General features: G+C 37.8%; 1 protein-coding gene across 1 annotated transcript in view; it reads right to left on the bottom strand.

Annotated features, from left to right (window-relative positions):
* thsd7ba (thrombospondin, type I, domain containing 7Ba) overlaps window positions 1-16,631 on the bottom strand; it is a 179,877-nt gene that overhangs the window by 131,066 nt on the left and 32,180 nt on the right. Inside the window, exons 2-3 of the mRNA XM_072397299.1 lie at window positions 5,245-5,573; window positions 345-521 (exon numbers count right to left, since the gene is read on the bottom strand). Coding sequence (XP_072253400.1) covers window positions 345-504 — 160 coding nt within the window. The 5' untranslated portion in view covers window positions 505-521; window positions 5,245-5,573. The remainder of the gene's footprint in view (window positions 1-344; window positions 522-5,244; window positions 5,574-16,631) is intronic.

Raw genomic sequence — 16,631 nt, 5'->3', positions numbered from 1 at the left:
AGCTGCAGTACCGCAGTGTATACATCGTCATAATAACAGTTCTTGCCCTGCTGCTCACACACTGGGATTGTGGATGAATATACAGTTTTAAAGAAAAAAGAAAAAGGTATTATTATGCTCACCACCGAGGCATATGGACCTGCAGGCAGGATGATGTCAAGCAGACTGAGATTTATGTTATTCATGTGTCTCACAAGGAAGAGGGTTACTTTCCCCATAGAACAGGTTGCAATGAAAATTAATGGAATTTTTGTGTTTGATTAGCGGAAATGTTTATGGAAGCAGCAATGGTAAAAAGTGAAAATCATTGGAATATTTGTAAAGTGATTGATTAAATTTTTTACCTGCTTTCCATAAGAAATGACGGTCCTTAGGAAGTACAATATCTGAAGGGACTGGAATGGAAAAGAGAGATAGGAGGAAGAAGAGGTTTAGGAAGTTCCCAGCTTGCCGTGTCCAGGCAATGACCCCAAAGTCATCTTTTAGAGTCATAGTCCAGCTCATCGCTTCCTCTCTTACTCCTGTGTGAAGAGAAATAAATGAATCAGTATTTCACTCAGAAATATGACCAGAAATATGGGCCATAGAAACCAGAGAGAGGATGGAGTTCTTATGGGCAAGGAAGAGAATGTCACTCAGACACTCTCTTGTAATGAAAAAAAAAAAAGTTGTCCTAAAACCTCAAGCTCAGAAATACAATATTCAGTGTCACCCCCACAAAATGCAGCACATTCTTGCACCTATGGATCATAGTGTTTCATGGCTCTTATTTGATTTTTTTTTATATATATATGTGATATCATATATGCTTATACTGCCCAAAAGTAATTAGTGAGGGAAAAAAAAAACCTGCCTCCCATGGCAGAAGTAGACACAAGAACTGAAAGTAGGGAAGACTTTTAGCTTGTAGTAATACAGGGTATTAGTACCTTTTTATTGCAGCTCATTTATTCCTATCTCCTGCTATTGTGATTCACATGTCCTTGGAGTTTTTCAGGATTAATCCTGGATTCACCAGGCTTCTAATTGTGTTGCATTATGCCGAACATGAATTGAGTCTGTAACACCTGATGCTTTGTGAGACTATGTCATGGTGTTTGAGACTGCAGTGTTTAATTTATAAAAAAACAAGTTGTGCTGTACTTGTAATACTTGGATATTGATTGGGGATTCATAACTATCTTGCCATCTGATAGAGCACTCACACCAAATACAAAAACACTTTTTAATAGACACTAAAACTAATTACAACACACTGATATGCTGTTGCATGAATTGCAACCATATCTCCCCAGCAGGTCCTTGAGGAACAGGAACAGGGTGAACAGGGTCTGCTGGCTGTGCAGCACACATGGTTAAAAACTAATGGTGACAAAGCCTTTGCAACAGTGGCTACCTCTCTCTGGAACACTGATCTCTTTTAAGAAGCAGCTGAAAACCCATCTTTTTAAACTTGTTTCTGATTAGTGTTTGTTGTTATGTTTTTATATTTTTCATGTTTCCGGCATTTCACTGTGAAGCACTTTGTGATTTTTATCTTGAAATGTGCTGTATAAAATAATATAATTTACATAAATATAAAGTAATAAAATGTTACTTAATTTACTTTCTTACTAACTCCACATAAAAATAATGAAAATGGTAAAGTTCCACTCCAGCAGTTAATAATCCTCTAAACTCTCATTTGAAGAAGCCTTAAACTGACCAGGGAATGGCTTGGATTATGACCTTGGGTTATACCTTTTTTGTCTTTCAGTGAAATTATACAAGGTTGCATGCACATGGAAGTATCAGTGTGGTAATGTATTCACTTTCAATTGCCTTCTACGATATTAGAAATGCTGACAAGGCTCTCCCGGCTGGTGGCCTTGACAGATCTCCTGGCAAGTCGCTCTCCTGATCATTGACTTGCCGCTCCTTGCTTTTTTTGTCTTCTCAATCCTAACTTATGTTTACTTCAGTAGCTGGCACTTGTTTCTCATTTTATAGGGTCCTCACAGCACATGCAAAAAGGCCAAACAAGCAAGCTGTCAGGATTGTGACCGTACCTCTCTGATACTGTAGATGATAGTCTCCGGACTCAAAGTAGATCTCCTCTGCCTGACTTGATGCCTGATTTTGCTCATGAAATTTCATATAACTAAACAAAAAACAATACATCTTTTATGTAAAAAAGATTACAAACCATTCTTTTGCAGGGTAATGTTATTGTTTTTGCTAACTACTACAACTCCTTTATCTTGACGCTAAGATGCAACTCTTTAACTGGGTGTTGTCTTTGATACTGTGAGAATGTTTTAACCAAACAGTTCCTCTCTTAACATCCTGCACATGACCATAAACTGCATCATGACAAAATGAAAATCTGTTTTTAATTATTTTTTTTCTGAACGCTGCATATCACTACAAAAGAGAGGGTTTACAACATTTTGTCTCAGTGATTAGTCATAATAGTGTATCTAATGGTAGATTAACCACTGAAAGGCAGCAAGCATTTGAGATTCAAGATTATTTACACATATTATGTCTGTGAAAGTGTGGGGCTGTGGATTATTTTTGCTTGATCTCATTTAGGGAAATTAGATTTAGATTTTACTGCTCTAGCTGTGTTTTGGTGGGGGTAAAATTTGTTTAATGAGAAATAAATGCAGGGATGGAGATGGCTTTGTGCCCAGAAGTGGGCTGCCAGATGCACAGTTATTGATGGACTGTCCACTTCTCCTTCTGCTTTGATGTGTGATTCTACAGTCAAAAGTGTTTTTTCTTTCATGTCTGAAGGTTTCTTTCTATCTATCTATCTATCTATCTATCTATCTAGCAGTCTTATGAATTTTCAAACTACAATCTAATTGGGGATGCTTTGACTAATTTTATAGCCGGTATATGTACTTTCTTTGGTTGAGTAAACAAAATAGTCTGGCACTTGCACAGTGGCACTTGCATATGCCAATTAGACACCTCTGGTTGCTAATTACTTGCGTTCATCTTGGGCTACACTGTTTGGAAGCCATACCTGACTGCATCTAGATTACATCCTCCCTCTAGCCAGTCTATTTAACTGTTAATGGGAAAAGCTGCACTCTCTTTTAGACTGACAGAGCAAGTCACAACTGACTGAAAACCATGATATTGAAAAGAAAGAAGCAATGAAAATTTGTATGACTTCAAGGCCTGCCAGTGTTTGTTTGCAAAGTGAACAAAGGTAGATCTGAGGTGAGGTCAAATGAGCTTATAAGATTTAGCTGCTCTCATGCACCTCAGACTTGGACTTGTTCAATCGGTGCATCTCAGTAGAAGAGGAATACAGAATATCCTCATAAAAATACTAACTCCTAAGCTGCTAAATATCTAGGTCAAATAAGCTTGCCAGGCTTTCAGTGGCTGCAGACAACCTGGCAAACAGCACTACAGCTCAGATGCTGGTGTACATCCTATTAGGAACTCCATGATCTGATGGAATGCAATCTGTCTCTCTTTGTCCTGCGGTCCTGGTTTTGGAGCCCACTCACTGGATTCAGAGAGTAAGAACCCTGCAGCTATTGTGGGGGAACAGATGAGCAACACTCTACAACCTTTCCTTTCACAGGTGGCCATAACAATTTAGGTCTGATTAGATGTTTCCAAATGAAAGGCAAAAGCTAGTTTGGTATGCCAAGGCTCTGAACAGTCACCATATGATCCCACAGTCTTTCTTTAAATAAGCCAAACACCCTGTTCTGTTTGGAGTGGAAAGTAACTAATTCCATCCCAGTCTGTTTACCAGAAATGCCATTATTTTCCCTGAAAATACACACGTCAGCTCTTTCTGTATTTACATTCTCAAGAGAAATTTATACATATATCCCTGTTGTCCTCTCTGTATGCTGCATCCTCTATATTCTGGTTAACACGGCTGCAGGTATTTTATCCATGCTGTCGTGCATGTAATTGTTTTTGATTGCTGGCAATAAACACAGCAATCCATCCTCATCCAAACGAGCTGATTTTTGCAGATGTATTCACTGCCAAAAATTACCATAAAAGCATTGAAAGAATCAATGCATAACACATTTTTAGGCTGCTTTGATCACAGGCTTTTGCGAACAGTTTGATTCATTTATCTATGAGGTGTATAGTTATTTATAGTCCATCTTTATTTTACAACTGAATTCTTTTGATATTATGTGCATCCTGCTATTCAGAACTGAAACAAAAACTCAATTGTCAAATGAGCATATGGTGAAAACTCCATAATAAAATTTGTGCTTTTCACTTAATAAAGGTTCCTTTTTTGAATTGTTATCCAACACATTCCCATCCTCAATTCTTCACATACTGACACTCGGCCCAGTTGTCCAGCATTTCCAGCTGCAGAGCAAACAGCAGCCAATTAGATTGCCTGACTGATCACATTCCTGATCTTGTGACAAATTGTCCCGGCATTTTCCAGATGTCAAGCCCACCCACCATTGAGCCTAATCACATCATGTCCATGTGAATTCTGCATAAGTGACACAGCGGCAGCAACAATAGTAAACTGTGACAGAAAACAGTTAAAAACAGGATTTGATAGTTCTTCTTTTTTTGTATTTATTTTCACTTCATTTGCTCTACTACTTAGTTATTTATTGCACATAAAAAGCACCTGTTTGAGGTTTGTCAATACAAACTGTGGATTAAGCTTAGATAACATCAAGGCTCGATTTTAAATTACATTACATAAAAATTACTTCTTTTTTTTCACAAAAGTGAAGCATCCCACGACTGTTACTTTTCCGGTAATATCTGACTGCCCTGCTCACAAGTTATGCTTTGGGGGTAACTTCTGTATTCCAAATTGGTGCAGAGGGATCCTGACCAAGTGTTTGCATTTGATGAGTCTGGAGTGAGAATGAGTTGTTTCATTATGACTATAAAACAAACTGTCACTGCTGATCTAAAGAGAGTTGAAAATGACCACCTGAGGAAAGATCAAGAACTCAGTCCAGTTTAATGACTGAACAACAAAGATTAAATACACTGTGCAGCATCTCCAATTAAAAGTAACAAACCTAAGGGATATGAAATACTCTGTGTTCTAATCTAGTGATAGGGGCAAGCCACATGTTTTATTTTCACTCCTAAACCAATAATGCCTTATGTAACATACGAGCATGCCTGTCTACATTTCAAGAAGGCAACTTAGGTCTTAAACACAAAGATATTACCCTCTTAAACAACTGCAAGCCAAACTTTGTGCCTGTTTCAAAATATTATACACTGTACCTTTGTAAGATGACTTCCAATCATCCCTTTGGGCGATACGGTTGGGACGTTGGCAGATGGTTTTCAGTACACCCTCTGCAGAAAACAGGAGTGAGGCAGAGGAGCTGTCCGAAGATGTTAAGTCTGACGGGGATGGTAAATCACCTGCACCAAGCCCTTCGCCTGCAGCATCATGTAGTGACTTAATTCTGTGTGAGTCAATGTGTTGGAGGTTGGGAGTATGTCACACCTCCAGCACCTTTGAGCACCCCCCTGGTGCTAGCTCTGTCAAGCACCTACTCAACGAAGCGCCCAATGTGGTATAGCCAGTCCAGGCAATCATAAGAGGTCTGAGGAAGACAAAAACAAGGAAGAAAAAAAGGAGACGCCGATATAAATATCCGACAAGAGTACAGTCAGAGCAATGAAATTGTTAGCATTGTATCTTTTCACACTATGGCCAGCTGCAGAGCCACAAACACCAAAAGAAAATGGAAGATAGGCTCCTTCACATGACCCAAATTTGAGGTTTATTCTGCACACTATCAGCAAATACCAGCCTTGAGGTATGACACCTGTGATTTTTAAATCCACTCATCTGTTTTCTCTTATTCTTCCAACTCTTCATCTTAGCAACAGCTCAAAGAGAAAGTGCCTGTGCATATGAAGAAGTATTAGTATTATTATTATTCCAATTTTTAGACTTTTTGCAGCATTAATGGACACAGGCAACGTGGCTTGTGCCGAAGCATTTATAGAATCAGTGTCAGCGGTTGTTGTTAGTACATTTTACTTGAAACAGCAAAGCTAACAGAGATATGTTATTCTCTGTCACATTCTGACAGTGACATCAAAGACAAGAATTAGGCCAAAGAGGTGAGGGTTGGATTTTTTACACTCCTATGACATTCAATGATTACCTGTCAACCCTCCAGCTAAGACTGTTCGAAGAGCTCATCCACAGGACACTGATTCTATCAACGCCTTCTTCCTTTTTTGTTCGATCTACTTCCAAACACTTTCTCTTGGCCCGAGCTCTACACTCTGTTTCCACACTGAACTGCCAACTTATGTCCCTGGAATCCACAGATCCCCATGACTCAAACCTTATTTACGAAAGCTTTTCCCAACCATTCCATTGTAGCTCAAATTAACCTGTTTCTGCAGCTGCACATCTCCACCTCCAGCTGGCAACTAACTATATAAAAGACAACAAATAGGATTGAAGAAAGGTTCTCCTTGACGATTGAGCAATCACAGGAAAACATTTTATTTTCATGAATGAACAATTCATTTGATGCAGTTTCAACTTCTTCTATTACTGTCATGGTGCCTTTATTACTGTTTTTTTTTTGCCTAAAAGTACACAAAAAAAAAACTATAGCTCTTTTCAACTTTCAAATCAGATAATTTTTCAAGTATGATAAGACATAATAATAAGACATCTTCACACATATGGGTTCCGTCAGCTTGGTCCAAAATAACAACCATTAGAAGAATTGACTATTAACATCTGAAACAGGTTTTAAAGTTTCTCACACGATTAATTCTACCAACATTGGTGCTGGTAGAATTAAGTGCTACCATGAGATGACTTGTCTTTTAGTGAAATGGCACAACTGCTTTTGATTGAGTTGTTATCTGTTTAGTAAACCCATTTCAGACAAGAGTGCGATGACTACCAGTCTCTTGAATTTTCATTTAAAATAGACAGGACATTTTGTGAGCCCAAAGTCGTTTCTATAAACAAAAACATAAAGCATCTCTCTACAGTATCAAATAATTTCTGTCAGTCCTCTTTGTTTGTCTCAACAATCATTTGTCTAATACTTCTAAGTTGGCAGGTGTGTACAGTTCATTGTAAGGTTCGAGATCAGCTGGATAAACTGTTTTCTCATAGTGGGGTTATTCCTTTGGTCTGTGGGTCAAGAAAAAGTGTGAAACCCAAAACATCACAGTCGCTTGGCAACATCTCAAAGGTCATCTGATATCCCAGTTACTTGATGTATGACTTTGCAGAAGTTACTCTCACTCCAGTTCATATAAAATAAAAGTGACACTGAGCAATGCACTTCCAGCAAGTCCAGCAAGAGCAGCAGATAGATTGTATACAAATAGACACATTTGAAAGCATTGTTTCCCTCTCAAGGAGTATTCAAGCATTGATGTCCACCACAGATGCTGCAGTCATGTCTCTACCTCACTTCAGATTTATTTTTTACTTCCTGTTTCACAGATTATCAAAAGATTCATACATCTCAATCTGATGAAAAATTTATTCTGAGCCAGAAAGGCTCAAACTGATCTGACTGGGGTGTGTACATGAGGGCTTTCTGATTAGACAGTTAATCTGATTAAAAGTAGTCAATGTAGACAAAGCCAATAACACCCATAATATGGAATGCCAATCTGTTGATGATTTGGGTAATTTCCATGCTGAAATACATAGAACTGGACAAATCTAAACAAAGTTAAAATACCTCTGTCGTGTGCCAAATTGACAAACAATTGCCTTACCCTTCAGCCTCAGCTGTACTTGGCACACATGTTAGCACAGCAGCATACCACACTGATATGGAAAATGTGAAAATATTTTCACACGAAAAATCACAATTTAAGGCTAAGATGTAATGCTAGCATTCACATGTAAAAGCAAAGCTGTTCCTGTACAGCATCATGAAGTCTTGGTTGATTAAACCCCTAAAATAGCAGTTATATATATCATAAATAACTTGTTTTATCATATACAAGTGAAACGGCTAATGTTACACTGAATTACACTATCACACCAAAATAACTCACAAACACCAAAGCTCACAAAGCTGTAGAGGCAACAGTGTCGCCTCTACAGCTTTCTCTGCTCAACACCATTTACCTTTGAGTTCAGACTGTGGGGAAAGGTGTTTGCCATCCTCTAATTGAGACAACAATCACCCCCAGCCTTAAACCTGCCTTTGATTTTCTGTCTGACTTGAAACTGGTTACCCAGTCTGACTTCACACTGTCCTCCAGTCTGAAGGCTAAAGGCTGGCTTGACACAATGACAAGAGTGTTTCTTCAATATAAATCCACAGGGTGCATTTTGCCTCACACCCTGCGTCTGTGTTGTGTTTAGCCTGCTAGTCTTTCACTATTTCAGTGAATATATGCTATAATTACAAGACATTCAATCTCTTTAAATGTCAAACTTGATAAGAAAAAAGTTGACAAAATATCAACTCTTTTCTTATGTGTCTTTAAAGAAACAATTCCCTCACCTTAGTAAACAAATGTCAGACTGGACAATGCAGTCTCACTTCTGAATATGTAATAGCCACTTTGATCTGCAGCACAACAACAAAAGAAAAGGAAAACCTCAGCGAATATGATTACAATATATTTTGGGCCCCTCAATTGTTACATTTTTTCTTTGTAAATTGTAATATCTCTTTGTGTTGTGTTGTGTAAAAGTGTAACAAAAGTGATATTGCACAACTTATATGTCTTCACTAAAATTTTAAGAAGGTAGGAAGGGGTGGAGAATGGAGTTACGCAACAAACTGGCATGCAAGAGTCATTCAAGGTTGATAATGGTTAAGGATAAATACAGGTTTGTATCACTTTGCAGGAACACTATCCTACACAAAAAACAATTGGCAACAAAAAACTTCACTATCTATCAGTTTTTGAACTTCTATTGAGAAATCGCTACATTTTGGACATGTGGACAAATGTGCCAATTACATGTTTTCTTGTGAGATTCGACTACAGTGCTATGCCAGTGAGCGCACATCACAAAATAGGCAATATTTCCAGACTTTGAAAATAATTTTTAAGATGTTGTACGTGGCAGTATCTCAAAGAGAGCGTAGTATCTCTATTCTGCCGGTACCTCAGAAAGTCAGACAGCCCAAAGCAGGTGCTCCTGATGCCTGGGTTGTCAACTCAATCAGCTGCACGTTTATCTCTATGCCTCTGAACATACTATGTTTCTTTCACGCTCCCTCTGTGTGCTGCAGGTGCAGCGGTACAGCTAGTTAAGCAAGCTGACAGGGTCACAGCATTGATAACAGCAGGGAAGAATTTTAAATAAGCTGCATCCATGCAGGCTCACCACACAAAGATCACTTAAATGATACCATCCAGGTGACCTGTTTTTTTTTTTTGGTTTTGTTTATTTACCTCACAAAACTGGGGAACTGGTTTTAGTCTGTATTCTAATCCTTTTCATCTCTACTTTTTTTTTTTTTTTACTTTCAAAACGCTTACAAAAAAACACTTCAGGGTGTGTTATCATTGAATTAGCTGATCTGCAAACACATGTATCTTTGCAGGATTGCTGGATTACAGTGATTTACTGCAAAGTAAATATGATCGGACAGGGCCAATTTGAGAGAGGCAAAAATGACGAGGTGCAGAGAAATTCATAATCAAATGAGTTACATCAAATATGGTTACGAGGGAAATCTTCTCTCTAGTATGCCTAAGTATATTTCTTATGGAGTCACCAGCAAATTTTCAGTTAATCTTGGTTACAGTATTTCTTGCTTCTTGATTAACTTCAGATGAAAGTGACAATTAAACCAAGCAAAGCTGAATCTTGCAGCTGTGTTTAAATTTCAACACTCCTGCTCGACTGTTCAACATCTAAAACATCTGAAAAAGAATGACAATAGCTGCTCAGTGTGACTGATTACAGCACAGCATAATGTGTTTATGAAAAAACAAAATCCACAGAGTCAGAACAGACGTGCATTTAAAAGATACATCAATGTAATGAAATGTTAACAAACCTTGATATTTAACAAAGAAAAGTTCCTTCATGCATCAAAGCAGCTCCAGGCCTATGAAAGGTGTTAAATTTCACAGTTTGATAGTCATGCACCATTTACTCGTGTACACGTTTCCTGTTCAAAGTGAATCAATGGCTCTAAGGGAAAAAAATTCTTTAATTGATGCAGTGCCTAAAACAAAGTCACAGTGCATTGTCTCGTTAGCCTGATTATTTTCACAGAATTTTTTTTTTTAACGCATAAATATTTCACCAAAGACATGGGTAAACTTTTTCATAAAATATGAAATTAGCATGGAACAAAAGCTGCACAATATGAGGACTTTCTTTACTTATTAGAGAAAACGTGCTTCATAGAAATAAGACTGGCCTGCCAGAAATCATTTGTTCCTTCTTCGGTCTTCGGTATTAAGAAACTACACTTCCTTGAGAAAGTGCAATGACATGCAAAATAAAGTGCAAAGGATATGAACTCTAAAAATTAATCAAAGGTTAAATGTATCTGCTTTCTGAATTAGAGCTAAAAAATTATCACACAAAATTCAAAGAGAGAAAAATGAAGAGCCTGAAAGATAGAACAAACCGGTACCGTTTAATCGGATTTGTTTTGTGCAGCCGTTCCACCTGGCCTCCAAACCCCTGCCTTCCCCCTCATTAAAAAAGGTTAATTAACGCAACATCGGCTGTAATCCTCGTCACTCTGCCTTCCCTTTTCAATTGATAGGCACCTCTCATGGGATGGTAGTATGCAGGTGAGCATGTCTGAGTCCCAACTGCCTTGAATCCAGAGGGGAATGTCACCCAGAAAGGGAGAAATCAGTGTGAGCAAGAGGAGTAATGTGACAGCGTCAGGATTAATTTTTTTGGAGGCCTGGTTGCTGAGGCTGGCTGATAACACGGGTCAGCAGTTGCAGAGACACCTGGACCCTAAAGCCACGAGAGTCCCTTTGGAAAAAGATTGTTAATATACTGAGGGCCATGTGTATTCATGCGTGTGTGGGTAGGATAGAGGAGGAGCTGTCGCTTGCTTAGCCTGCAGAAGATGTCCAGAGATGGCTGAAACCTGTGAAAAGTAAATTATACAGAGAGAAAAACATGCGAAATGGGGAATCATGGGTGAAATTAAAGCCCTGCTTCTTATGATAAGTGGTGACAATAAGAGGTCTGGTCAGTTTTTTTTTTTTGGCAGGGAGCTCAAGTGGTGTTACAGAAAAATTCAAATGTTCCAACACAATGGAGAAAGAAGAGGTGGCATGCTATGTGAGAGAACAAAACATGAAGTATGATACTTTGACTGCATTGTAGCTATTGTAGTTTTCTTTGCAAAAATGAACAAACATCCAGTACTCAATAGGTTCTCCACTCACTCAGCAAGAATATACGCACAGCTGCATATCAAGGTATGGTTACAGCTCAGCTTAGTCATTTATCTGGAACACCATCATCGCCCCAATATACATGCACAGGAGGAGAATCAAGTTATTGTCTGTCCAATGTGAAGCAATGCAACATTATGTACTGTAAAAGAAAACATTCTGTTGCCTCTAGCTCTTTTCTCTGGGAGATCACCAGCTATACTTACTGCACAAATGTTGTTTTAATTTACTTGAATCATGATTTTGTCTGATCAAGCTGTGCAAATAAAATCAGGATTTTATTAGAGCAGAACAACGGACCAGATATGCTTTAAGGAGCATGTAAGCCGACGCATACAAGTTTTAGCAAGCTTATTTTCTGTCACAGTCTCCGACGTGTGTAGCCGTCCAACAATAGAAACATAATATGTGAATGAGAGCAACTTTATTGAGAATCTTAGCTGTATTAGTATACGCTGATGATTTACCGTTTTCACAAAAAGATATGAAAAGATGTAACTGAGCATTTACAGAGCACCTAGGGCCATTTGAGTCCAGTTGAGCATATACATGCAGGAGTCATTTAATCCCCAAATGCATTATCTGGGTGTGTTAGTCCGGTTTGGAGAAGCTCAACAGTTTTTTGGACTAACATGTTTACATGCATTGTAAAAGTCCGGTTTTGATTTGTTTGTTTTTTCTAGTGTCATGGAAGCATACTTAACAACAGATGTAACAGAGGACTACTGAAAGTGACCAAATTGCATTAAAAAAGCTGATGTTCAATTATCAAAGCAAATAATTTAGTCTGTTGAGTAACTGCAAATTTCTAGATGAACGTACAGGTGAGAGGAAGCAAACATTTGGAAATCAACAGTCTATCCAAAACTAAGGTAATAATAAAGAAAAATATGCAAAAAAGAACACAGAAAATTAGTAAATATATCAACCGAAGACCCTAAGACAAGTTTTTTTGCCAATGTCTAAGGGACATTTTTTTGAGTCATTAGGAATATTATTAATAACTTTCTGCTTATCTCAGTTCTAAATGTCAGAACATTATGTTCACTTTGTTTACTGACCTTTCCTTACCCAGCAGCACTCCCAGCAGCACTTACAATACAAACACACACAGTCCTTTCTCAGACTGTACTATTTACATATTTGAAACAACAAGACAGTTGGTAGAGGGGGAACTATTGTATTCATTTTGTGCCAAAAGACAATGTGACATTATCAATCCAAGGCCATAGGTTTGACAAGAGGGGTTATTTGTTTTTCTCACTTGAAGATACAAATTATCAAAGGTTGGATTAGCATTGCCATTTCCAATGGCTAATTTCTTATGCTAATCAAAACTCCTTGCAGCACCTGCAGGTGCACACCAATCACTACTCATATTTCTCTGCCATCTCACAGAAGTTAAAGAATAACTTCATTAATAATTCATGGAGAATAAAATTGTAATTAGAATTTTAAAAATATCAAACAAACCAGAAAACTACTGGCAACTGTAGCTGATTCTCCCCAGTGTTAGAGCTCAAAGTTCAATATTTTCAGGAGCAAGAAGAAACAAGCAGGCACTTTGTGCTTGAAGATGGCACAACTATTGCGCTCGAAGGTAAGTTCTCAGAACAATAGAGAAACACTGTCAAAGAGACCGGATACTGAGTTTGGAGGGGAGGAGGGGAAGTGATGTGAGAAGGCTTACCCAACATCTGTTACTGGGAACTATGGTTCCATGCAGAGAAAAAGCACTGAAACGAGCGACTTCCTGTATTGACTGGTGGTGTTCCAGGGATTAAACCTTAACCTTATTGATCTAGTTTACTTTGAGAATGCGGATGCACAGGAAAGGCTCTTGTCTCAAGACAGCTGTTAAATTTCCTCTCCCTGGTTTCTTAGTTTTAATTTTCAGTCACATCACACTAGAGCTTGTTTGTCAGATTTAAATCCATGTATGGAAAAATTACATCCTTTATAATTACAAATCTTGAAATAACCCCATTGAGTAAACTGTGCCGTATAATATCTACCTGTCAAGTATACAAGCAAAGACAAACAAATATAACAAACAATGTCTGACCCAGATGTAACAAACAGCTGGTGTATGTGCGCTGAAAGAATAGCAGCCTGTTAGTTTGCCATCACTCACAAGTGCCGATGCCACAAAAGGCTGATGAGCTGTAAATGGAGATGACAGAATATAATTTGTCACTGACGACATGGGTGTTTATGTCAGGGGTAGCTTGAAAGGGAATGAACAACTACTTTGTTTTGGCAGTGACAATTAGGCTGTTTTAGTGTAAGGGCATTCGATGGAGTTGTGTTCAAATTGTGTTCACAATTTGTGATGACTGCAGTGACTGAGCATATGATGCACTATGGTGAAATTCAGTTTGCAAGGGTAATTAGGTTGTTACAGTGTCAGGTAGCTTTTGTTACCACAAAGATTTACAATAAAATAGCTTTTTGCAAAATATCAATAAGGGAAGCAGTGCACATTTTAAACACAACTCAACATATTTCACACAAAGTCTTTTCATATTGTTCATTTTCTTTAAATAAAACAATATTTCTATTTTTCTGATATGCCTTTTTAAATGTTAGAATTTTGGAGCGAGCCAAATGTGGAAGTGCTCTATCCTTTTCGAAAATGACAGAAAAAAATGACAGAGACAATATCAAACAATGTCAAATTGGGCTATTTGGTACGATGCTATTGATCTAACTGTAATTGTGTTTATTCCAGTACATGTCTCATTCACTTCAAGTCACATAGTGATGAAGAATGTGAATCTCTGTCTCTGCCTGAAAAGACAAATACAGATCACTCATTGGCTAGTCTGCAAGATTAATGTGAGTACAGAATTGCTTCACAAGAAAAACCTTTTTTTTTCTAAATTTGCTGCTCCATGCTGAATTTTTGCCCTGTACCTCGTGTTGTCTCTCTGTGATCTTACGATATGTAAGAGAAGCATACCACTAAGGTGAACGTGCAGCAAGAGGCTTACTGCAAGTTGTGGAAAAACGATAACAAACTAATACTTTACTTTGGATAACAGAAGAAGCAAACATCTCAAACCATGTTGGTAAAGATTGTAGATTTGATGTAATGACCTGTAGAAACAGTGTGAAAATCACAATAACAAAAAACTTTCATGAAGAAAGATCGCATACACGTGAGGACCTGTAGAAAAAAATGTGTGGGAAATCTTCACCAGCAGAATATAATATATAATGTGAATATCTTTTTTCCCACTTGTGTCTAATTTCTCCATACAGGAATAACTCAGTGATTATTACTTCTTCTGCTGCTGAAAATCTATTCTCTAGCATGACATTGTGACAAAGTTGGGTTTTGACCTGAGAAAGGCATTGTGTAGCTGAATCTGCTGAGGTGTGAGCAGGGCAGGGGTGTTGATGAGTGTTGCAGGGTCTAGCTAGTGAGAGGGTGTCAGTATCAACTCATCAAATACCAGCATTAAGTAGAAGTTCTGTTTCTGGCGATAGCTTCAACTTGACTTACAGTCATAATCTAATAACAGTCAGGCATGTAGCATACATTCCTATTTAAACCCCATAAATATTATTGTTATAAAAACCGACTAGGGAGTTGTGTTTACAGTGAGGAAAGACAATGTTTTTGTATGTACTCAACAATTCATGAAAGATGAAGTCCGCATGAACAAATGTCACAAACTAATGTAATTGGGCAAAGTACCATCTTAAAAGTCTACAAACTTTCACAATTTATCCTCACAAAATCTATCGTTATGTGCATGTATTTTACAATAGAACAGCTTTAGACTACAAAATTATGGGAATTGAGATATGGTATTTCCAAGCAGAGTATTATCACATTTTTATGAGTGAGCTGCTTACTTTTCTCTCAAATAAAAAAAAAACAAAGAAACAAAAGTACAATGACTGGTTTTGCAAGTTAGTCTTTGCAGGAACAAAAAGCAAAGACTGCAGTCAAATGCAGATTGCTAGACATTACTTTCTCTCACATATATGCATTAAAAATCTACTTGGTAAGGGAATGAAAACTTACAAGCTTAAATAAAAGCCCCTACTTAGAATCTCTGAAATCTCCTTTATTTCAAGTTGACCTGGGTGACGACTCCTGTCCTACCTTCTAAATACAAAGCTAGATTGCCGGCCTGTCAGGGTCCTCCACCTGAAATACAGTACTTTACTGTGTACATACAGTGATCTGCATCTCTGTGGTCCAAAGAACAGACAAAAGAATGGAGAAATTGAATTTTCTTTGATTTAATCAAACGCTTACCACTAGAATTAAAACCTCTACTTTACATGCCCAGGCAAAAGCCATAACACTTTCAGGCATATTATTGGCTGAGAGTTGAGCATTAGCTTAAGGAACAACAAATAGTTCAACTGAGAACTTGAGGATGATGACGCATGGATCAGACAGGTAACCAACAAGACTATGGCCACAATGAGTAAGATCCAGAGTTTGTTTGTGGAGACAGAAGAAACTTAAAGAAGGACAACCATAGGGCAGCACTCCCCCAGTTAGACATTTAAGGTAGATTGATGTGAGTGAAGCATTTTATCAATAAAATTAGAACCTATTAGAAAATTTGCCAAATGACACATGAATGACTCAGAGCTTGAGAAGCAAAATGCTCTGATCTGATGAACTTGTTGCCCAGTTTTCTGTTTGGATGGATGAGAAATAAAATATGAAATTAATGCATGTTCAAATTAATCAAAGGCCTAACAAAAATTTTGAAAACTCCAAATGGTGTGAAAACTTGACCATTTCCAACAATCTTCAACACATACATGACTACAGATACTTGTGTGACATAACCAGACACAAAAACAGATGACCTTGTGTCATACCCCTAATGCACACTGAAAGAAATCAATAACTGTACATAGACTTAGCCCGCAGAAAGCAAGAACAATTAACACTGCAAACTTACAGCCCAGTTAAGACATTAAAACAATCGGAAGAGCTTTCAACAATAATGACATCCGTTATGAAGCCAGGAAAAAAAAATATGACTGTATTGGATGATACAAAATAGACACTAGACAAAATGAAAGGGTAAACCTTTGGGCCAGAACTGAGAGACATGTGCCAAGCATTGATATAAAGAACCACATCGAAGATGAGCAAATGCTTATAACAATGTCAACATAATCATAAAAGCTGAAGTCAGAAATGGGTATCCTTTTTCCCACAACATTAAACATGAAACATAGAATCTGTATGTCCCTACGCATCTTGTAGAGAACTCTATTGT

This window comes from Leuresthes tenuis, unplaced genomic scaffold, assembly GCF_036924035.1.
Source record: "Leuresthes tenuis unplaced genomic scaffold, fLeuTen1.0.hap1 SCAF_12, whole genome shotgun sequence".
In the NCBI taxonomy this organism is placed as follows: Eukaryota; Metazoa; Chordata; class Actinopteri; order Atheriniformes; family Atherinopsidae; genus Leuresthes; species Leuresthes tenuis.
Note: the sequence above shows the minus strand (reverse complement) of the source record. Positions and strands in the feature narration are given on the sequence as shown.